Below are 25,095 nucleotides of genomic sequence, written 5' to 3'. Positions count from 1 at the left end.
TCAGTTTTACTGATAGTGTGATCTGAAAAATGCCCACCAAAGGCAGGAAAATAAATGTAATTTTGATTAATTATGCTTAATACTATGCTTTTTTTTCTATTTACATTGGATTGGAGTTGGAGTTGTGTTGGTGGTAGGTACGAATTATCGATGGGGTGCTGGTTGATGGGGCAAGTGTTATTTGTAATAATAGCTGCTGTGGAATTATTATGATTTCTTTGCTTTTTCTAATGAATGTAAAGAATGGTCAAGCAAGCAGACATATTGACATGTGAACACCGTGATTAAGGATATGTTCATTGTTCATTATACTGTACTGTACTGTATTGTGCTGTACATGCACCTAGTTTCACAATGAATAAGCTTCATAAAACATCTTATTATATCATATAGCATCTGGGCCCAGACTGTCTAATATCATATGGGCGTAACTTTTTTTTTCAATACTGAAAAACCACTAATGAGGGTACACTAAGGCACAGTTTAAAGAGTCTGTGTGGGATTATGATGCCCAGCAACGTGTGTGTTGTTGTGGCTGAGTTGTGATGTTCATCTGCTGCCACATGGGTGATTTTGTCAACAACAGCAAGTTCTTGGAGCGAATGTGCAGAAGTAACACAGTAATGCTTAAAATGCAATGGATGCAGCAAGACAGATATGTTGATAAATCTGCAGCCTGTGATTGGAAATGTTCCGTCATATTTACTTAAAGCGTTAGGACTGAATGATCTGACGTAAAGTTGTGTTGGTGTAAATTAATTCACTTTGGCCATCACATTTTTATTATTAACAGCACAATTTAAAACATTTATATTTAAAATATATTTTGGTTGTAGGTTGATTGGGTCATGAGATACTGTTTTGTTTGTTTCTTGGCAAGCTAACTGAAGTCTTGGCATGGACTGTCACTGAGGCCAGACACCTGCCTGTTATGTTCACTCATTCAGAAGTCATTGCGGAGCCCCTGAGAGGAACACCACCAGCTATCAGAAGCCAAACATACCTTTGTGTTGTGTTATACACAAACGACAGCCACTGTCTGAGCAATACAGTGTACATCTGTTTTTTGTTTTTGTTTTTAAGGCAGGACTACTTTTGCACTTGAGTAGTCAGGGGCAAATGATTTTACCTCCCAAAAAATCCCAGTTCAGAAACCTTACTCAGTCCTTCTTTTCTCTCCCCTGTCTATATTCTCCTCTTGCTTACCTTCATGCCTTCTGCTGCTTCTCCTTCTTTATTCTTCTCTTACTTCCCTTCCAGCTTTTTCACTTTTTTCCCCCCGTCACCCTTCCCTCCCCAGCTGGTACAGTTTGCTGGTTAAATATTTGGGGGGGGATACTGGGTGCTGGAGGGCCTAAGCTAGGAGGATCAGCAGAGGAGAGACTGCAGTTGTTGGGGATTAGCTGCTTGTTTTATCATAATACCACTGCCTGCTTGCTTGGGGTTGGTGCTCACCGGGCAAGCTGGAAATTCAGAAATCACGTTTTCTTAAAAAATGTATGAGTAATGCAACTCATTATTGCTGAGCTTTAGTTCCCTAGAAGAATTGCTAAATAAAATAAAAAAATCCTCAGGATGAAAATATAACTCAACAACTTTTCCATCATACTGGAAATTTCATGTCAAGAGAGTGTTGGTGAATTGGGGTTTGTGGTAAAGAAAAAAAAACAAAGAAAAAACTAGAAGTGAAATTTTGAGTTCTAACTCACAAAGGAGTTTACAAAGTCTGGATAGCACAAAATAGAAAAGAGAAAGACAAGGCAGAAAAGAAGGGAAAGACAGTGATGAGAGAATCCAATACAGGAAAGAAATGATTTGCTCAAATGTGGAGACATTCTGAAGAGTAAACTAATGAAATATGAGTTAAGGAAATAAGGCTATTTGATTTGATAGGAGAGACAGAGCAGTGCTAATCCATATTTAAAGGTTAGTGAGGTTATCATTGAAGATGCGCTGTTTAGAATATGAATTAAATGTCAGTTTATTAGGAAGTTAAAGGAATAGTTCTTGGCATTTTGGGAAATACGCTTCACTTTTTTGCCCAGAGTTTGGTTGATTCTACTCCTGCAAACTATGAAGCTGTTGCCAGCATGTGGTTAGTATAGCCTTTTAGACAACAACTGTTGCTTCTCAGATATTGTGTTATAGGCACAAGAATGGACAAAAAGATGCATGGCAAGAAGCTGCTTTTAAAAATCTGATTCTGATTATGAAATAACCATGCAAAACTCTGAATAACTACTAGAGAAACACTAATGCACACATTAAAAACCCCAAAAAATCTCCAAAAGTACTCAATTAATGCTTTCTGTTTGTCTTCCTGTGTTGTCCTCCTGCACATCTAGAATTGGGAAAGATACGAACAGATCAAGGAGCAATTCCACCAAGGTGCCTCCAAGACTGAAGCAAATGTGAGGTGAGGCACGCATTCACACACATACACATTCACAACCTAATTTGCAGTTCCAAAAGTGAGGAGATATAATTCCCTGGAGCCTCTGACACGCACCCACCAACTCACACATGTACATGGGCATACACAGCAGAATAATAAGCAGCGATTGTGATCTGCTCTTTTCCTCATTTTTTAACCAGTTAAACGCATACATTCTCCAGAGCAAACCTGACTAATGTGATAAGTGTTTTAATTGGCTGCTTTAATTAAGCTGAATTTAACAATACCCTATTTCCCTATCCTCACTTCTCACTGTGGACTTGTAATGAGCCATGGCGAGGGAAAAGGTAGCTAATTATTGCCACTGCAGTCTGTAAAACACACAGCTGTAATTCACATTAGACACCAGGCCTTGACTTGCTGTTAAATGCTGCTGTCTCACCAGTAACAGGGCTTTCAAAAGAGTCATCAGTACAGCTAGCTGAAAGATGCGGGTGAGGACAAAATGCACTTGTTTATGTATGTCCTTCAGCGTATCCTTATCCTTGAAGGCAGATTTTAACTTGTGGCCTTAGTGAGGATTATCAGTGTTTCACTTCCAAATTAAAATTCTGTTTAGCCACAACTTAGATTTTGTTTCAACATTGCTTCAAACTTATTTGGATGCAAAACTTTAGGCAAATGCTTAATACATTACCTAAGCAGTCTGTTGAAAATGTTCCCAAAGTCTTAAGTTAAGGTCTTCCAGTGTGTTCTGGGTCTGCCCCGGGGCTTCTGTCCAGTTAAACATGCCCAGAAATCCTTTAAATCTTGTCTAATCTGTATTTTAATATTAACCATAGATCAAATGACTACTGTATGTGTAATGTTTTGCCCACAGAGAATTATCACCTGGCTTTGCTGTTCCCCTCAGCTTCACAGAACTAGTATCCAGTCTTTAACAAATTAATATTTGACTTACATTTTCCAGGTGGACACAGACATGACCCCCAGTGAATGCTTTTTCTCGATTTATACTTTTACTTCAAATTGATGCTGTAGGTATAGTGTAAATACTGTGTAGTGGAGGACCCTATGCTGTGGCTTTGTGTGCACCTCTCTAGAAATGTAACCACACATTGTGGCGACACAGACTGTAAAATCCATGAGTGGTCCGCTCAGTCAGCTCATACCGGCTCGTACATGTCAGTTTAGGGAGCAGGGCTTAAACTCTTAACTCCTTGCGGATGTCTCCTTACCCCATCTATGAGGGTGTGTCTTGGAAGAAAGTGCTTCAGCTGCATTTTTCAGTCATCTGTCTCCTCCATTTGTGACTGTGCAGATATACATTACTTGACTCATTTGTCTACATGGGCTGCGTAACAGCTCGCATTTGAGCCACACCCTCTCTTTCTACACTTCCTGTGTAGACACACTCAGAACATCAGAGCTGCTGCTGCTGCCCTGGCAACATGCTGCTCACACTACGCCTTCTGTGTAGAGATGATGTAAGGGTGAGCAAAGCCACCCTTTGAAATAAACAAATTTTGGCCACTTGTATTCACAGAACCAACTGCCACTCCAAGCTTATAATCATAGGTGACGGTTGGAACTTAAACTGATAAATCGAGATCTTCAACAGTGTGATACAGTGCTCGTATTACTGCTTATGCTGCACTGATATGCCTTATAAAGAGGACCACAAGATACTCCTTCATTTGTCTCACTACCAAATAGAGTATATAAATAAAGTGTTTAAAATAATCTGCCTAAACTGTTGGCTTGTTAATAACTCATCTTATCATCTGACAGTTTGTGTGTCTTGGCTTATTGTACCTCTTTGTAGCGGTGTCCACATGTTACCAGATCTCAGCAATTACTAAATGTAGTATTTTTATAACCAACTGAAATGATGGCCAAAAGCACAAAAATAAAAATTAAAAATAAGAATTATTTAAAAAAAATATATAATTACATTTTTACCTACAGTATAAATAAGTATAGGAAATTCAGCATCATTCAGGAGCTTAGATAAATTGAGTGATTGAAAAAGACAATGAAATAAATTGAAAACAAAAAGGTATCTGTTTTCAATAGAATAGAGGATTACCTGCTGACTGCACTCACACACCTAAGCCCTGTGCTTCATTCTTAAGCTTGATGATAACAAGAAGCTTTGGGCTTGCCCCCATACTCACACATGCATAGACTACTCATTGTGTGTCAGTATTGCAGATAATACATCCTTTCCATAATAATTTGGAGTGACTGTACCCTGCTATCAGCAGCTTAGGAATATGAGACCTCCATTACTGTCAGGTGTTAAGCAAGGCATGTTTTTGATTTGTGCTGATGCTGAAGACCAGGTGATCTTACCTCTGGGGAATACTGTACAGTAATACCTCTAATCCTCCACTCATTGGAATGTCATGTGTGTGTGTGGAGGGGAAGAAGGGTATTCTAAATCCATGAGTGTTTTATCAGAGAAGATAAAATGATACAGTCTTCCTGTTTGGCACTACCTTTATGGTCAATTATATGCTTTTACAGGCTTTAGAGAGTGGATTAGACTCTCTCATTCTGTAATCTCGTCTAACCCTAACCTCCAGGGAATCCAGTAGTGTTACTATGAGTGGATTAAAGTGTGAGGAAAAGACTGTGTCTGTATATATGGTGTTTAAACATACAAAATAAACAGGGTATATTTGATGTGGACCTGTACACTTCAGTAGCTACAATGTTGTTCTCTTCAATGGATGGAGCCTTTGTCAGTGTTAGAAACACCTGTGCTGTGAGAAAAATCCTACACAATTAAATAATAGTGTCTGTTATAAGACTTTACTGTAAGAATGTGATTGGTATCTTTCAAATGTAAAATAATATGTAATTTGTTGTTCAATAGGGAGGTGAACCCAAACTGTAATTGTCCTCACTTGCTTTAGAGGCCAATTTATACTTGATGTTAGTTACATTGACGTGTGATTTCTCCTCCTATTTGACTTGGAAACAACATGCAACAGCAGGTGTGCTGGACCTTCGTTGTCATGGTAACAATAATATACACATGGTTAAGGTCGTGAAGTCACAGTTTGATTAGGTTTAGGAGATCGTTAAGTGTCAAATGAGTACTTTCTTGAGGTTAGAGGACTGTCATCGTCATGGTTACAGTAATAAGCACACGGTTAAGGATGTGGTATGGTCATACCATAGCTAATGACTACTAGGGGTGTAAATCACAAGTTTCATCACAATAACAACGATTCAATGTTTGCCGATATCACAAACTCTGCTACGATATGATTTTGATTCAATTCAGGAGCCAGCAATCAATATGAGACAATGTCATTTGCTGATTTAATACTCTAACAATTCATATCAAATCACAAACAGCAACTAAAATATCATATCATTTATTTCTGAGCACAACCAGACATTTAAATGAAAAACATTCTTCTCTTTTAATAAAAGTAGACTTTCTGTTCACTATGAAGAGCAACATTCTGATATATTGAGCTTTACATTTTTCACATTCTATAAAAAAAAAATGAAAAGAACAGTAAATTCCTATTTGTATATATTAAAGCAGGATATTGTGTAAACCTGAGTATTTTCTCTCTAAGTGGCATGACATTACACACAGCATACAACTTGTCAGTAGACCTGTCCTTTCTCCAAAATGTTTCCAGACCTCTGATTTATTCACCAGAGGAGAGACAATATCTTCCCTGACTTTTTTATGGCTGCTTACCGAGGCGCCACTCGCATTTTGTTTGGAGGTGTGTGTGCTCAGGCGTAGAGGATGTACCAGGAATTTCAAAATAAAAGCGTGTCTTAAAATGATTATATTGTGACGGACTGTGATAATATACATTATGTTAGTGCTGGGTTAGTGAAGAAACTCAGTTCAGACTGTTAAGTTGAAGTACTGTTATTTCAGGGCTAATTACCGTGTTGCCAGCTTAGACGCGGTGAAGCCTGTCATGTCAGCTGCCTGTAATTGGCTGGGAGCCAGGTATGGAGATGGTCTTTGGGTCTTTCCACAGAAAAAAAGGGCTGAAAGCGAGTCAATGTAGGTAGTTCAGGGAGTATATCTCCGCTCTTGCTTTGCAAGGGACGTTACAATATGTGTGATGTCTGATCGATGTTTTCATTTTGGATCAATGCTATTGGATCGTTGTTGATTGAATCGATGTATCGATGTAGATTGATGTATAATTACACCCCTAATGACTGCTGGTTTCTTACTGAAAATGAAGATGATGTTTAGCAGCAGTTGTCATTGTGACGGGAACAAAGGAGCAAGTTAGGTGACATAGTATTAACAAAATCTGTGTTAGGAGGAGGTGGATGGATGGATTGATGGATGGGTCCACTACACACAGAGTTTGACACAAAAGCAGCTGTTGGCAGTTGTTTGTTTATCTTTCGAAACCAGTAGTCATCTTGTTTTATCCGTGACCATACCACAACCTTAACTGCATGTATATTATTGCAACCATGACGATGAACATCATCTTACCTTAAGGGATTACTTATTTGAATCCAAACCAAAATCTTTGTACCTGACCTTAACCAAAGTGAGACTGTTCCATAAGCTTAACCACATGTTTATTATTGTATCAGAGGGTAGAGACAGCTACAGAACACTGGGGGAAACCTTGGATTGTACCATGTATCTCTATGTTAAATTACAATTTTTATTTCTTAATATATGAGATTAAAAATGGTTAACTCATAGCAGATGTAGGATGTTACTAAGAGGTCAGTGGGACCAGAATTACATTTTTCAGGATACTTAGAGTCAGTTAATTAGAGTGAATAACACTGACTTTTAAATCTTTGTTTGCCTTAAAACAATTAAAAATAAATACCAGTACAATGGATACAGTGTGCTCACATTGTTCAGCTTTAATTAGTGTGAATTCTTGACTTTGATAGACACTTTGAATCATTGGTGTATTTAAAAACAAAAGACAGTTACAAGTTCTAATATTTTCAGATGCCAGAGCTAGTGAGTAATCTGTGGGAAACTTCAGACAGACTGGTTTTATGCTGTAAACTGTTTGAGTGAAGTTTCTCTCAGTGCAGAGCTGTAGAACAAAGCTACTGTAAAATTCGAGGTGGGTGACTCCTAACCCCCACTGGCTCCACTGTCCATGTCACTCTGTGTCTGCATAAGAATGTGTATACATGCCTGTGTGTGTGTGTGTGTGTGTGATGTGTTAATCCACAGTTTAATCCTTGAAGCAGAAAGGCAGCTTTTGCTGGCAGCATTCTGTGGAGCACAGGGCCAGTGTGTCATTGTCCCATGTGTGTACAAGAAAGAGAGAGAAACCAACCTGTGGCACTCTGAAATGTCAAACATACAAATACAGTGTGATCACATGAACAACAAATTATGCAAATGTACAATAATCAAATGAAATATCAATTAAAGAAAAAATATTTAGTCAATACTGTGGATGAAATAAAGTCTATAAAGTCAAATATACAATAGTATAAATGCAGGTCAAAGAGCCTGTAATACACAACAGTAATAGTTGGATATCTCACTTTGTATGAACATACATAATATATAAAGAGCAGAGTATAAATTAAATATAAATAAATAAATTCAAGATGAAAATTAAAAGAGTCAAATTCCTTTAAAAGTACAAGAAAACAGTAAATGAAACTAATACCTGTAATTGACCCTGTCCCCCAATCCACCACCCTCCCATCCCAGACTCCCCTTTACTCCCATAATACTAAAGTGCAGTGTTACAGTCCTTCCACCTCACAAGGCGCCATGGAGGAGGATGGATTCTGTCAGGTTACAAATTGATTGGAAGTATGACTTCAGGCTTACTTGCCCAGTCAAGTTTTGCTAAAACTTGACTGGGCACACAGCGGTAATCTGCAGCACCTGAGATAACTGAAAGTCGGCACCAATAGGTCTTCCTTTGATTTTGTACATATGAACACTAAAGCCCCAGTGGCAGCTGGTGATTATTTACTATACCTGGGTGAGACTGCTGGCATTAAAGTTTCTTCAATACTTCTGCACAGACCCTCAGCTTTATCACAAGTGCACCCTCCACTGGTTAGCTGCCCAAAAAACGCAGTGATCTGTGACAGCACGCCATTCTGTAACTGTCCTTCATTGAAGCAGTGATTGCTGCACCAACTTGCCACTTAGCAAAGGAATTTGCCAACTCGACAGGCCTTACTTAGCTAGAGTGAAAGAGACGTGAGGGTAGAAACAGTTGTCTTTTTAGCCTGTATACATTTTGTATGTGAGAGAGTGAGGGAGACAACCTCCTCTTCAGAGGTGAAAGTAATAGAATGAGAGTGAGATGGAGACAGACAAGGCAGATATCCACATCAAACTGCTCAGGTCAGTATCCAAGGCATTTTAACAAGGCTCGCTCTTGGTTACAGTGGTAGCTGAACTAGCCTTAATAGTCAGCCTTTGTCAGATCCTCAGAGCCCGTGTCAGACGATACCAGCCTATGGAGATCAGTCAGCGATAAAGTTGGAAACATTGACAAGGCAAGTCCAGAGTCCTAGTTAAAAAGCAGACAACTTGGCCACTGTTGCTGTGCTGTAAGAAAAAAGCCAACACAGTTAAAGATCAGATGTGTACATTACATGCCACTGATTTTTTTGTTGTTTTTTTTTTTTTTTGAGAACAGCTATAAAGCAACCTGATTTGAATGGAAAGGGAACACAGGCCATTCATTGATCTATTTCTGTTTACTTATCTAATCCTGAATCTGATGTGTTACAAAAATTGTCACAGACTAATATCTGACTTTTTTTTTCTTACTTACTTTCCCAAGTAATACATTTTCCAATAATCCAAGGAAAGTTAGGAAAATAGAACCTACTCAATATCAGAAGCCAGGATTGTTTTAAAAAAAACATTGTCCTTTTCTAGGGGCTATAACATCAAAATGACATTCTGTTATGTATAACTATATATAACTACATTTGGTTTTACTGAAACAAAACCGATGAGAAACTTTACAAATATAAAATCATATGAATGAAAAAATGGGGTGATCATGAATCCACACCCGCCTTTTTTGTCAGTAACTGACCATCTTGCTACAGGGCTGGAAAATGAGCGTAGTTAGCAAGAGAAAAAAAAACCTAATAAAACCAAATAAATTTCTATTAAACCCTCTTTGGCCAAGCCTTCAGACACTGGTTTGCAGTGCACATGTCCTGGTTAACATTTATTTTGTGGCTAAATCACAAAATAGATTTTGATGCCTAGAAAATTCACTATAAAAAATCAGAGCTCTGATCCTGCCCTTGATTCTACGGTGATGTTGGTGATGCAGGATGTTTTATGTCGGGATTGTAGTGTAAGAAGTCAACAGCTATGTGATGTGCAAAGAGTAAAGTGCCTTTAAAAGAGAAAATATTGCAGAAAGCTAATGATCTTAAAGGAATATTGTGATGCAATCACTATTTACTTTTACTGTATGATTCAAAGTGATTCAGAGAAAACGTGATATATGTTAAAAGTCACTGTGTGAGAGTAGATGTTAGTGTTCACTGAATATAATGCATACTTTGTGTAATCCATATTAAAGTGTGAAAGTTACATAATTAAAAAAAAATGATGCAAGGAAGACTTAAGAAGTAATTATGTAAAATCAAAGATATCTTTGTTTTTAAAAAAATACAATCAGGACAGGCCAGAACATAATGGTGTATAACAGAGAGTGAACAGGTCAGATGAGGACAGGGCCAGCTTTGACATGACCCATCAAGCGAAACTTGGCAAGAGAAAAGTCCAGGTGCATTCCAGGAGATATTGGCATGACAAGTAAGTTAAGAGTGTATTTTAACGAGGGGACCAAGGATGGACAGTTAGACTAACCAATGTTTTAATGGTGTAAATTTGATAAACCAATAAAATGAACTAAGAGGCGTGGAAAGTCACAGCCAAAACTGTATATAAAGAGGGACAGAGCCAGTACAGTTTTAGAGCTCGTTAGGTGTATCTTGTGTTCAAACTGTTCTCAGGTTTCTTTGTCAACAAATAAACTCTGTTGCCTTGGACACTGCCGTCTCCTGATAATTTTTGGACACCTGAAACAGGCTGAAGAATTCTGATCGTAGCCCAGTGGTTTGGGACTTTAAACCCAAATCCACATCAGGATCACTGTCACAATGGTGCACTAAGCTGTTAAAAGTAGTTTTATAAGTAATAGGGAGCTGGACATGGATATGTGTGTGTATTGGGGTTACATTACAGATTTTTTTTATGCAATGCTTTTCAGAGTGTAGTGAGAAGCAGACTATTTCTCCCTTTACAACATGCCTGCTGAATAACATAAAATACCTCTGTAAGGTCATTGTAATGTTTTGACAGAAGAGCCACTGTAGAAAACTAGAAGAAAATATATTCACTAATACGGCATTAACAAAAGCATGGCAGAAGAGAGCGGCATTGAGAGGAATGACGCATCTATCTCCTCTTCAATGTTTTTCAGAGACAAATTGAAGTCTGAGCTGCAGTATATAGAGGACACTCTCTTCCTGGTTGCAGGTGTGATAGGAATGGAGAGATGGGGGAGGATGAATGAAGCAGCGTGGAGATACAAGATAGGGGAGAAGAGGATGTGTGCCCTCAGTCAATTGAAAAGCTGTCAGGGCGCAGGTGCATACAAGCTACAACCTAGAGATAAGAGGCAACTCAGTCTCTCTAGCTGTTTTCCTCGTCACCTCTCTTGCCCTCTCTCCCTTGTTATCATCTCTCTTTTTCTCTTCTCGCTCCAGTATTAATCAAGCTGGTAATGGTGAAGAAGTCTGTTCAGGAATTCTGACCCTCTAACATGTCAAATTACATTTTCTGCCTCACTAGGCAAGGATTCTTGAGGATTCAAGAGAGTAGTTTGACATTTTGGGAAACTTACTCATTTGCTCTCTTGCAGTTACATGAGAAGATCAAAACCACTCTCTCTGTACACTAAATACATGGTTAGTGCCAGTATTAAAGACTGCTAAGCTAATGCCTTGCTAGATCTATTTTGCATGGAGACATTTGAGCACTATCGATCTTCTCTCTTGAATCACTGAATCAGGTATTTGCCATATGCGCTTTCCATACAAATGCCTATACACCACAGTGACACAAACTTTGCAAAGAAAACTGCAGCAGCTGCCTTGACAAGGCAGGTATTAGAAAATGAATCAACAAGAGTTGTAGGGGGACAAAATAGAGGAGAGTGTAAAACAGATTATGATTGATAGTGTAAGCTCAAGTTGTTGAGGGCAAAGAAAGCTGCTGGGTTCCAGAAACAGAAGGTCGACAAAAATAGAGAAAATGTCCAGGTTGATGATTGGTGATATAGATGTCTTGTCAAAGAAACATGTAGTAACTCGATATTTAGACATTTCCTGCAGGAGTTTTTGGAGAAAGCCTGCAACAGTGCACTATGGAGAGTCCACTCTTTTTTTATTTGAGATGTTTTTATGTTATGTCTCCTGTTTTGATGAAATATATGTTTCTTTGTCCAGTTCCACAATAATGCTTGAACAGTCTTGACTTTGAAAGATGCAGTTGTTTCAAGTTGACATTGAAATATTCAGTCATTGGTCAAACATTATGAAAACTTTATTGTCATAACAAGCTGAAACATGTAACATACTGTATGCCTGGTGTGTTGCTCACAAACAAGATGTTGCAGAGTTTTACTGAGCGTGTGTTGTAGCCCTCTAGTCAGTCGGAATATTTGATTCTCTTCATTTTTCCTCCTTGGGCACTACTTCCAATGAGATGTTAACAAGATTTTCTAATTACTTGCCTGAAACACAGTACAGATAGCAATACTTTGTGGTTGATGGGACAAAAATAAAATGGTGCATAGGACAAACAATGCTTCACATGTATAGCCAAAGCCATTAAGGAAAATACAAAAAACATCGCTCTTAACTCCACAAGAAGCATGGTTTAGAGGCGATAAAAGCATCTTCCTTATCAGTCTCATAGCTTTGCCAGTGGCTTTTGTAGTTAGTGGTGTGTTTTGTGTCTTTTCCATTTTCCAGTTTCTCCCCCTTCATTTCTTTTTCTCTCTCTCTCTCTCTCTTTCTCTTTCTCTGTCTTGGTAAGCTGGTCTGCGTGGCCCAGAAGTCTGAATCCTCAGTGTTCCATCCGCCTCCGCCTTCGCTGCCGGAGATTAAAAATAATGGGCAGCACCATTAATTAAGCAACTAATCTTACTGTTTATGTTTTGTCATATTTACCGCTCACAGATGCGTACAGAACTCCCCCAAAAACAACTGCTCCCACACACTTTAATCACAGCACACACACACACACACACACACACACACACTAACAACAACAAACCCATAGAAGGCTCGACAAGCCGTCAGGGTCGCTGCTTTACTTCGTTCGAGTTTAAAAAAAAAAAAAAAAAACAAGTCCCCCCCCTCTCGCTCTCTCTGTTTTTATTTATTTATTTTTGTAAGCGGCTCAGTTAATATTGTTGATTTAAGACCTCACCTTCAATTTGGTGTAGCATGTGGACAGAGCTTTAGCTTTTGCTGCGGCTGAAGCAATTTTCTGCTTCAAGCGCCTTTAATAAACCACGCAGCGCTATCAGGAGGCTCTGGCTTCCCTGATGAAGGCCATTTATTTCAAATTAAAGGAGAGTTCCTTATCTTCGGCAGCCTCAAACGGAGAGAGCGATAAAGATGGCGTGCCTTGGTGTCGTCCTCTCTATGTTGTTAATGTAATGAGAGAAACGGAAGGGGCAAGACAGGAGACTGAGTTGGAGAGAGGACAGAGACAAAAAGTGGAGGAAGACAGATTAAACAGGCAGGATAAGCCATTAGAGGTGGTGTGGGGGAACAGAGTAACCTGATAGGCTGTCTGTCCTCTTTTTAAAATGGGCTTGTGAGAGAACATCAGTGGATGCTTCATTCCACCTCTTTCATCTTTTTATCTCACTTCCTTCCTTTATATGTTTTTTTCTCTCTGTCTCTGTTCATTTTCCTCTTTAACCTCTATCACCCTTTCTCAGATAAACTCAGTCTGTGCCTCCATGATACTGTTGATGATGATAAAGTGTGTGTTTGCCTGTGTGGATGTGGATATGCTGTAATTGAAATGCTGGGGTCAGCTCTCCTTTGTGAATCAAAGCCAAAAAGAGCCTTTAATTTGACTTTCAATTAAATCTGGTGTTAAATGCTCCTCAGAGAAAGTGTGTATGCTGGGGCACCGTGTGGAGGAAACTCATGTTTTGGCATGTAGGGAAGTGTGTGTGTGTGTGTCTGTCTGTGGGTAGCACATGTTCATTGTACTGTAAGTGTGTGGGGGTGTGTACATTTGTGCGTGTGCCTTTTTACACCTGCGTGGGTGTACATAACTTGCTTGTCTCTGCTTCAATCAGTCAGAATCCATTACAGTGAGGCACCCAGGCAGCAAGCCTGTCATAGTTAACAATCACACACAGACAGGCAAAGACCAATTATAATACAGCCCACATATCAAATTAAGCATGACAAATTCAGTCTCTCAAAGCACACTTTTCTGCTTTATTTGATCAGAATGATTCTACCCACTCAATTAAATGTGATTTAGCACTAATTGCATGATTTGCAATGAAGCACGTACTATGCACACCATAAGTTGTTAAACAGGTTGCAGTGGGTGTAAATGTTAATTGTTTTCATCTTTGCCTTGCCTCATTTAATCAGACTTCTTTTTTTTTTTTACATTTCTGTCTTTTATTTGGTTTTGGTTGTTAGTTTTAAACAAGACAAACTGAAGATATTTAAGTCTCATCTTTGGCCCTCATCTTTAGTTTTTATGTCCTGTAATCAATTTGTGGGTACAGCTGTCGCAATCTTTGTTGCATTTACTCACCATGGTTACAGGTGTTATTACTGCTTATCTCTCTGCTCTGCAGTATTGAAACATACTGATGCTCTTCAGTAAAACCAGTTATCATTTCCAGAATCTATATGTTTAAACAGAACCTCTCTCTCCATCGTTCTTACTCCCCTAGCATTACCACAGCTTTGTGTTCTTCACTGCAGAGCATTGACTATTGCAGAGATTTGTTTCATGTGCCTGTTCGTTACATTTACCTTGATAGGAGAAGCTAAAATGGATAAAATAGTGATATTTCCTCAGCCAACATCTGGAGGAAGACTTGGAACGTACTCATTCCCTCACATTTGCTTACTGTACCTTTGCATGTTTTCGTAGTTTCTCCCAACTGTTTTGTTGCTGCTTCTTGTCTAACTCAGTGGAGTGTACAGACAAAGACAGAATATTAACAAATAAAAGATGCTTCTGACTGATGGTAGTGCAGCTGGTCAAGCAGCTAAATCACCTTCTGAACAAGAGATGCTTTGGCTTGGGTTCAGTGGATACTACTTTACTAATTAGGAACTAGGCTATGTTATAGGCATTTATGGAACAATATTATCATTCATTTGGAGTGGTGTGTCTGGTGATCTGGTGAATGCATGTCTGTTCACTCTAATTCATCCTTCAAGTTCTGTTTTCTTTCTCCACCAACTCCTGAGGAAAATACCTGGCTTTTTAGCTGCTAAATGCTCCACGATGTTCACCAAGTTATGATCACCAGCAAACTGTGTCCATCTATTGTTTGGGGCTGAGCAGGTAGTGCTAGCACAGCTTCAACCAACGTTACAACAGAGAGAGAGCCAAAACTGTGAGATCCAAGTTGCTATGAAGCTCTGGAGACCTGAGGAGAGCTGTAGAAAAGTGTGATAATTTTCTTTGAGCAACTTTTATGTAACTTTTCTCGTACAAGCAGGCATTTGATCCATTGTTCATATAAAACCTTTTTCCATAAGTCTACTATGTTTTCTCTGAGGGGCTGATGTACCCATTGACTTCATGATACACTAACTGTTGTTGTTGTTTTAGAGTTTTATTTATTTATTTGTTATGACCAATAAAAATCTTCTATACATGAAACTTTGATCTGCAGTGGATGTCAAAACCTGGATTTGATATGTCTGGTTCCTGTGTTCAAACGTTGCATTTTTTTTTTTTGATGTTTTTAAGTGATCCTCATTTTTTTCAGCCTGTATTGTTCTTCTCCACGTCCATGTGTACACTGTTAGTGAGAAAGAGGAAAGCTTGTTACTATTTTCTTTCACTCCATTCCTAATTCCATCTTTCTCTATCACTTTTTTGCAGGTCTCGCAACACAGACCCAGTGTGTCCTGGTCTGCAGGCTCAGATTTTATCCTGCTACAGGGAGAACAGAGATCAGACCCTGAGGTGTTCAGACCTTGCCAAAGAATACATGCAGTGTATCAATGCTGCAAAGAAGGTAAGGCTTTTTTAAAAACCTTGGGAAGGGAAGAATCAGATTTATACAGAAAACTTCTATTCTCCCAATTAATATAACATTGATAAGTAGGTCAGAATCCATTCACATCAGAACTAGAACGAGTACAAATTCCAATACACAAGATCAGTACAAAAAAAAATGTAACTATACAACACACAAACTTCTAAGGCCCCCATAAATTTTGTATTTAAAATGTACTTTAAAAGACTAATGGTAAATGTAGAATATAACAGATTATATCTTGTTCTAGTTTTGATGTGAATAAATGTTTACTGTGAACCCGATTTCTCACTATTTTACTATGGGTTTGTGAACAAAGATGATGAAGATGTGGGAATCACACCTGTTGGGCCTCATTGACATATTCCCCTGCCTCTCTCCAGGTTTTTTTCTTTAACTGTTGTTTGCTTAGTCTCTTGAATCGGCCGACATCTACACGGGTACAATGTGTTTTAATTAATTAACATAGAAATATGCATTGATTGGGTGTCAGTCTTTTTTTTCAAGTAGCAAATCTCTATGAAAAATAATAAAAATGTTAAAAAATAATAATATCATATTGGACTTCACGTTTCCCCTAAAAGAAGCAGTGATTTTGAGAAGTTTGGGACATGACAATCTGGTCTGAGTGGTGGCTTTTGAAGTTCTCTATGGAGAGATATGTTTTTATTTTCACAGCAGCACTCTGTCTGATGTAAAAGAAAGAAATTCATTTCTTCTCATGTTCTCAATATTATTCTGGGGGACTTAAGGGGAAAACGTCTGATTGATAGGGTTTTGAGTGCTGTCACGTTAGGTTTTTACACAGAAAAAAAGCCTTTTCATTAAAAACAGCTTTCAGAGTGTCATGAACGCCTGATGTAAAAGTACGTAATCCAGGTTCTCCGGAGCTACCAAACTTGTTTTCCTACCAATACTGAAAATAAGACCTTCTCAAGACAAACACAGTTTAGCTTGCAATAAAATAAGTCTTCATTCACAGTTCAGCTCATCACTGCTGTCTTTTGCCCTTTTTGTTCTAATTTTAGGTGGTTTACAGGTACAAAATCATTTAAAGTAAGTGAAGAAAATCAGTCACCTGAAAAGCTGTAACATGAATGAAAAACCAGACATTTTCAGAGGCATTAATTACATTTGTGATATTTTCTGAAATATGACATAACATAGGCATTTATATGTTTTTTGAATTCATTAAAACTTACTTCAGAATATGAATAAGAATCCCTGGGAGTTGATTTCAAGTAAACCAGAGAGGGTCATCCAGTCAGATGCAGCAATAATGTCTGCAGTCTCATCATTAGAATTCTGGGAGGGTGTGAAATCAAATTGCTTGCACTGCAGACTGTGTTTGACTGTAAATAGGATTATATAATATAAGGCCCTGTTTAAAGGCTTTTTTGTGCTTATTTGCATTATATATTTGCATTTTTTAAGTTTGAAACCTCATCCTTAAACTCAGTCCTCATCACAGCAAAGAGGAGGACACACTATATATGCTGACTGGAAATTTCAGAAAATGGAGCACCAAAAAGGTCCCAGACAAGTGGAAATGTAATTAATTACATCAGTGAATAAAGTTAATACAGTCAGTTAAATAATAAAAAGGAGTGTAAAAAGAATTAAAAAAAATAAAATAAAATGGGAAACAAGGGATATTAAAAAAATGAACCAGTAAAAGATTAATAGAAGAGTAAATTTTTTACAATACATTTTAATTCTTTAACAAACAGTATTGTTTGTTTATGCATTCGTTTACATGTTTGACTGATGATTTTTTACTACATTTTGTCAGCTTTGGGCTCCACAGACAAAGCTGCAAACTCTGTGAATTTGTATAGCAGTGATTGTGGTTTCATGCACTTCTCTGAGGAGACGTAAATGTAGTTGATGTAGTTTTGCCTTCATCTTTCCATTAGAGTTTTCTCTGTCTTTGAGCAGTCAACTGAGGTTATAAACTATGCATCTACTGAGTCAAGAGATCCAGCCTTTTTTCTCTTCAGCACTTTCTTGTATTTTATCCGCAATGAAGACCAGATGAGAACCACCACTTATGCATGCACTCAGTAAAATCTAGCCTTTGTACTTTACTTTTCAGCATTCCACATTCCTCAGTTGGACGTACTGCTGTATTATTCAAAAGCAAAGTATATGCACCACTGCAGCAGTTTTAAGTTACAAATTCACAGAAAGTTAGAGGGAAAATGATGTGCAGGGTTGGAGGACAGAGTACTGGAAGCTTGCACTTCCAAAGTTTGCACAGTAGAGGCATTTGAAGGTGTAGCTGCTCATCATGCACCCAAACAACGTATTAGCCTGCCTCATGCTGCTCTCCACTCACATCTCCTCTGCATTGCTCAGGGGCACTGAGGCTTCCCCTGGCATACAGTAATACAGCATGTGATAATCAGCTCGCTGAAACTTGATTCCTCTGCTCATGTACTAATGTAATGTGTGCATGGCTGCCTACACTGTGTGCGCACTGTCAGTAGCATCTGAACCTTTGTATCTGCCTTGTATTGCACCATCCAGACAACAATACACATTTGTAGACACACAGTTGCCCCCATGTTTGTGTTCTAAGTGTATTTATACACTTATGAGAACCAAATCCTTCCTTACAAGGCTGTGTGTGTGTGTGTGTGTGTGTGTGTGTGTGTGTGTGTGTGTGTGTGTGTGAGTGAGAGAGAGAAAATGTCTTTCTCCTATTAGCTGCTGTGAGATAACGAGGAGTGAAGTGAAGACTCTTTGAAGACTGTCTTTAAAAGAGCACTGCAGATCATACACAATATATGTGTGTGTGTGTGTGTGTGTGTGTGTGTGTGTGTGGGGCGCGTGAATAGCTTGCTACATTGCTGTCTGCTTTAACCTACACATCAAGGTCTTTCCTCTTGATTGGCCCCCAAGGCATCTCCCTGACTTTCACCCCATCAATTTGAAAGTTTATAAAGTTCTTCCTCCATTTTCTGTCTTTAAAAGCTGTCATAGTTAGTTTGGTTATCACTGATAACTTTTTTTTCCCCATGGAACGGAGGCTGCAAGGCTTGAACAGCTATGAAGTAGCATTCACAAGTGTTAGATATTGGTGAACTCACCAGGTTAAAAGACAAAATAACAACCTTTATAGACAAAACTAGTATTAGGTGATCAGTACTCATTAGTAGTACTACTATGTTTTCTCAGCCCACTCAATCATCTAACTTATTTTGATGGACTTGTCACAGTCAGAGATATGTATTATGTAAGGAGATAAATAGTAGTAATTATGGTTTTCCACACGTGCTATAACTCCCTGTAACTAAGTCACAACAACAGCCCCTGAATGACACTTGCAGTTCTGTTTACAATTTAGCAGCTAAGCTAACTAATACCATAGTTTGACAAACAGACATGAAATGCTGCTGCTAAGCCCTGACTGCTTTAGAGGTTCAGGTGATAAATGTAAAGTAATGATGTGATATGGTTAGTTGAAGATTTAATTGGGAGTTTTTGCTCACTGCCAACTAGCCAGTATAGGTTCACACAGCAAGAGCAGCAGCATCACAAACTAAAATGAGGCCAGTTAGCAAGTTAGGATCAGAGTGGTCTGTTTTCCTCAAGAAAACTCTTTGACTACACATAAGAGGAGGGAAACCTGTAACAGACAATAACAGACCATAGCCAAGAGTTATTTTGTAGTTTTAATTTTGTCACAGAATTCACAGTAATGCTCAGAGGTCCTATTCTAACCTCTTGTATTGTAAACGCAATAGTAGCTGAAGATCTTGGCTCCTGCAAACCACATTCAGTGGCAGAGAAAACTTACAAACAGACCCTTTACAATGTAAATGTAATTGAGTCTGATAAAGACTATTCCGTGATAGGTCTATTGTATCCATTTAATAAAGCAAAGTCGAGTGATGGCTTCTGCATTGTGAATATAAATTTCGGATTAAGCAAGAGAGACTACTGCTAATTTATTTAATCAAAGTTAAGAGTGAAATGATAGAAGATAACCTCAGAGAGAAGAAAGCAAACAGCTGAACGACTTTTCAGTCTCAGCTTTGGGATGAATGTGAGAACTTAACTGGGGCTGACTTTGGTTCAGTTTTTGTTTTGTTTTTCCAGTCTCACAGAAGCAACTGTGATGTGTTTTGATCAGTGTCACAGCAGGTCAGTGGACAGGACTGCATGTCACAGTTGTCTTCCAGCTGGGTTATGCTACCATCTCCATGCATGCATGTGTGTTTGATGGCAAATGAGGGGAGGATCCCACAGAGCTTGCTGAGACAGAGCAGACAACTTCTTGCACTCTCAGATGCAAACACATATGCAACGCACGCGCACACAGTGTCTGTATGCCTGGTGGGATTCTCAAGTCATTTAGCGCCAATCTCAGAAAGAGCCTGGCTCTGATACTGATCAGTGTCAGAGTCTGAGCTCATAATGGACAGAAAGAGAGAGAGAGGCAGACCAGAAAATAAGTGCAAGAGAGGTACGAGAGAGATTTGGAAAAGAAAATCTGAGCAGAGAAGTGCAGAACAGACTCTATATAGGTGAGAGTGAAAATGAGTGCAAATGGAGAGGTAAAAAGATAAAGTGAAGCATATACAGTCGAGTGAAAACAGAAAAACATAGAGAGATGACGAGTACTGCACTGTCCAATCACAGGTATACTGTGGAACTACAGCAAGGCTGGGATCTGGTCGACTGCAAGTTGAGACCTCTGAATCTTTAAATGCTGTTATTTTCCCCTTCAGCAAGGCCAACCACTGAAGCGTACACACACTTACATGTACATCCGGAGCCCTGCTGTTGAGTACAGACATAGCAGGCTTTGGGTCTAATACCCAGGGAGTTACTCCTAAAGTTAAAAGCTGCCTGTCAGACTGGAGAGAATGAAAGAGAGAGAGAGGCCAAACAGAACCAGAGAGAGTGAAGGAGGAGGTAGAATCAGAGTAGAGCAAAACCCTGAAGCAAAAAAGTTTAGAGAGTGCTGAGGGGCGGCAGAGTGATTGAAAGAGAGATTTGGAAACACTTCTGTGTACCTGGACATTTTCCTCTGTCTTGATACATCTAGGCAGTCTCACCATTCCCTTTTTACTTGTCATGCTATTGTTGTTTTCAAGTCAATATTCAAATATACTGTATGTCTAGTGTAAGAGAAGAGGGACATCCACAGTCCTTGTTCCACACAAACATTAAAATATGAGTCTTCAGCAGTATCAGTCAGCCAAATGATTGTGTTGTTTTTAGAACAAAAAATGTCTTTGTGTCTCTCTGTTTTTCCTTGCTGCAGTGGAGAAATATCATTTCAGATTCAGATCATTTTTTCAACGTATTAACAGTATACAACAGTATACAACTTATACAAACAAGTTTTGTCTTGAAACCTTCTAACAACAACAAAAAACTGAAATAGAGAAGTGTGATTAAAATGGACCGAAGGTATGATCAGCGCCTTGGCTGACAAAGCTGTCAGCAGCCAGACAGAAGAAATGATCCTTGGTGCACCATATCATTTATTACTGAACTATGACCAGGATGCAGTCGTATTATTTACTGTGATATTTCAGTGACTATGATGATAATCAAAGACGCTTAAATGTGAGTTTTACAGGTAAAACATGAGTCTGGATATGAAGGCTGTTATTGTGGGGTTGTTGTTAATGCAGGTGGGCTGAACTGTTGGGTATTTGGGCAGTGTTTCTATATTCAACCAGACCAAGATCTTTCTCTCTCTCTCTGGTATACATAAGTGTAATTTCTAGGAGACTGGGTTCCTGCTCCATCCATCCATCAATGCATTAGCTATACTGCTTATCCATTAAGGGTAGCGGCAGGGCTGTCCCAGCTGTCAATGGGCGAGAGGAAGGGGTACACCCTACGGATCGCCAGTCCATCACAGGACCAACATATATAGACAAACAACCGCTCACACTCACATTCACACCTACGGGCAATTTAGAGTCACCAGTTAACCTAAGGCATGTCTTTGGACAGTGCGAGGAAGCTGGAGTACCCAGAGAGAACCCAAACAGGCTCAGGGAGAACATGCAAACTCTACACAGAACCAGAACCTTCTTGCTGTGAGGCGACAGTGCTAACCACTGCACTACCGTGCCATTGTGCCGGGTTGCTGCTCATGTATGTGAATTTGTCTTATGGATTATTACCAAAGTAGATGTGTAGTTTGTAATTTTGCCTTCCCTATGTTCTCTGTTAGCTGTCCAAGTTGTTGGACTCACTAGTCCCTGACTGCCATGGCAAGTTACAGTAGGGAGTGGGAGGACTTGCTGATGAGATGTCAGAGTTGTCAGCTGTCATGCTGTACGACATTCTCCAAAATTACTCAACATTAAGATTGTCTGTATTTCTCCTGGAAGGGAGGGGGCATTAATTCGTGCCTCAAATTTAAATTCCCCCTTCATGTGTTTAGATAATAATTTAGGTCATTGGACTGTTGTTGACAGTCATGCCATCCAGAGCTACAGGTAGGTGAAACAGTTGGTAGAAAGTTCAACTGATGATAAATGATCGCGGCTGTCCATCAGAGGCCATTTTGCAGATTTATTACACACTGTGTCGGAGATGATGGAGATGGAGAATTTACATATGAATCCCTCACATTTAAAATCTGCCAAACTTTATTTTTCAAGATAGAAATGTCCTCTTATTATATTCTTTTCTTATGCTCAGGTAACAAAATACAATATGACAGTCATGTCATTTTTTGTTGTTGTTGTTGTCGTTGTTTTTTTTTTGTTTTGTTTTGTTTTTTTTAGAGCTGGTGTTGATTTACTGCACTGGATCATATTTAGAGGTGTTTGCAATATTCTGTCCCCCTCATATATGAAAATCATGGGTGGACAGAACAGGACAGTATTGCAGTTAATGCAGGGGAGCACTCCATGCACGCACAGAGTGATACTATAGCATTTTTAGGAACACTGTTGTGATTAGAAATGGCCCAGCTTCATTGTGCAGGAGTCTGTGTCCTGTTTCTGAGGCAAATTTAGTGTATGAGTCCCTGTGGATAGCACACCAGTAGATAAGGGGAAAGAGAAAATAGTTTCATCAACTTTTGATAAGTGCTTTTGCACAGAAAAACCCTATTGACAATACTGATATACTGATAATAAATCTGTATCTGTTGCTGATCTGACCGCACACTGACTTTCACAAAGCCAGTGAATCACGGCGGTATAAAACCTAATATTGATTTCTTTTTTTCTTTTACCTTCAGTCTTATTCTTGATTGAACAGAGTCATGCTGCTACAAAGATTGCAGCAGCTCAGCCGCTCTGCCGGCAGATAACAATATAGACAAACAAACTGAAGAAAAATACAAAGAGATGGCTGAGGACAAAGAATTGCATTGAGGAACAAAAACACGTGCTGTAGATATACGCAGATGTAGAGGCTGTTAGATAAGGGTAGTAGGTGTGAAAGACCAATGAGAAATAAATAGGAAGGCCTTGAGAAACACTGGACTCAGAAGAAGAAAAATAGAAAGAAAGAGGAGGAGGAAAGCATTAAAGCAAGGCGAGAGAGCACAGTGAAAGAAGAATTAGGTCTAAAGTGAAAGCTGAGATTAAATACCAAGAGGCAGAAGCCGGAGATCAGTTTAAGTGAAATAAATACTCTGACAGACTTTCTCTAAATGCAGAATGAAAGAGAAAATATGACGAAGAGTTAGGAAAAGTAGTGAGAAACCTTTGTTTTGAGGACTAGGGGCCCTTTGTTAACTGTGCAACAACAGGTGCAGAGCAGTACGTCTTGGGCACATGGACTGTGCATCATCTATTTTGGTTCAAGACCTGGTTGAGTTAGAGTATTAATAAGGGGGTGTGCTTATTAATAAATTCACTCTCAGCATCATTGGTCACATCCCTCTGAATCAGATGAGCCACAGTGCCACTTCACAGTGGCGCATGACAACACCTTCTCAACAAATGGAAAGAGGCTTCTCAAAGAAATTATGTTGTTGTCTGGATAGTGCTGGATAGTCACTCAGGCACACAGCAGTTCAAATCTGCAGCCAGAGGCAGATGCCATGATGTTTTTATTGAACGAATGATAATGGAAATAAATTTCAAAAAATGTTGCTGAAGCCTTTTGTAGGATCACACCAATCTGACATTATTTGAGTTCTATTACTACTGTATTTCTCATCACAAATGGCAATGGCATTGTGACACATTTCGAGAATAAACCTGAGAATAAACCTAAATCTCCTCTTAAACAATAGAATACCAAGTCATAATGGACCAGTCTGATCTGTGTAGCATTGCATGGGGTTACGTTGTAGCAGCCTGTTGTCACTTGCTCGCAGTTTAACAAAAGGTAAATACAGATAGCCATGTGTAGTAGCACTGTGCTCTGACCCAGCACTTCAATCAGATGGTACAGATGTATCAACATATCTTATCCCACTGCCTTCAGATGGCTGCAGGGATTTATTGAACTGAAGGCGAAGCTTTTCATACAGTATAACGCAGCTGTGGACAATTGTCAGCTCAAAGACACATTTTCCACCCAAATACCAACAATTTGCTTTGTACTTTCATTTGTACTTTTCATTTCAATGAACCTCCCACCCGTCGCACCTTTCCTTCCATCTGTGCACCTTGTGCTGGGCATCATAGTACCATGCATGTGAGTGAACTCAGGTGATGACCAAACTGTGGAACATGGAAATAAGGCCCTGACAGTGTGAAGCTTGAGTCACATTACAAGAAAATAAACCAGAGAAATGAATGTGAAGAAAGAAGAGAATGTAAATGTAGACTGTAGTCAATGGTAGAAATATGAAGAAAAGATGATGGAAACACTAAACAACTGAAGAAGCAAGGAGAGAAAATGATGATGAGGAGGTGGGCAGTTGAAAATTTGAGGTAGAGGCAGACAAGGGATGATGGGAGAGGGGGAAGGAGCCCCTGTGAGACAGAAAGGTGGAGAAGAAAGAGTCAGATAGACAAGGGCCAGGGGAGAAACAAAGAGGGGTGGATGAACAGTGAGAGAGAAAGGTGAGTATCTGGAGGTAAACAATGAGATTGCAAATATTAGGGGCTACTGTGAGGAGAGAAGTTGTTACGGAGGAAGGGTTGGAGATGGACAGTGGATGAAAAGATGTGGAGGCAGAGGAAGAGATGGCGCGCCCCTTAGCAGTCAACACTAATGAAGAAGAATGAGGAGCCTCAGCTGCTTGCTGGACCTGCTACTGACCCCACTCACACAGAAAGTTTCACACACATTTTCACTTAAATATGTACTCCTCAAGATATGATACAAATTTTATGAAGCGAACAAGTACCTCATTGCTATCCGTGAATAAATATTGTAAAGAGTCATGTAGCTTTCTCTGTTTTTATATTTGTTGAGAAAGAAACCGTCTGAGATTAAAAA

At 39.1% G+C, this 25,095-nt stretch overlaps 1 protein-coding gene across 2 annotated transcripts in view; it reads left to right on the top strand.

Annotated features, from left to right (window-relative positions):
- The window catches only part of chchd6a (coiled-coil-helix-coiled-coil-helix domain containing 6a), a 69,660-nt gene that overhangs the window by 30,262 nt on the left and 14,303 nt on the right, over window positions 1–25,095 (top strand). For both annotated transcript variants that reach the window (XM_018675316.2, XM_018675317.2), the window contains 2 exons: window positions 2,346–2,416; window positions 15,555–15,690. In XM_018675316.2, coding sequence (XP_018530832.1) covers window positions 2,346–2,416; window positions 15,555–15,690 — 207 coding nt within the window. The remainder of the gene's footprint in view (window positions 1–2,345; window positions 2,417–15,554; window positions 15,691–25,095) is intronic.

This window comes from Lates calcarifer, linkage group LG6, assembly GCF_001640805.2.
Source record: "Lates calcarifer isolate ASB-BC8 linkage group LG6, TLL_Latcal_v3, whole genome shotgun sequence".
NCBI lineage: Eukaryota > Metazoa > Chordata > Actinopteri > Centropomidae > Lates > Lates calcarifer.
The sequence above is the reverse complement of the archived record's forward strand: the minus strand, read 5'-3'. Positions and strand labels throughout refer to the sequence as shown.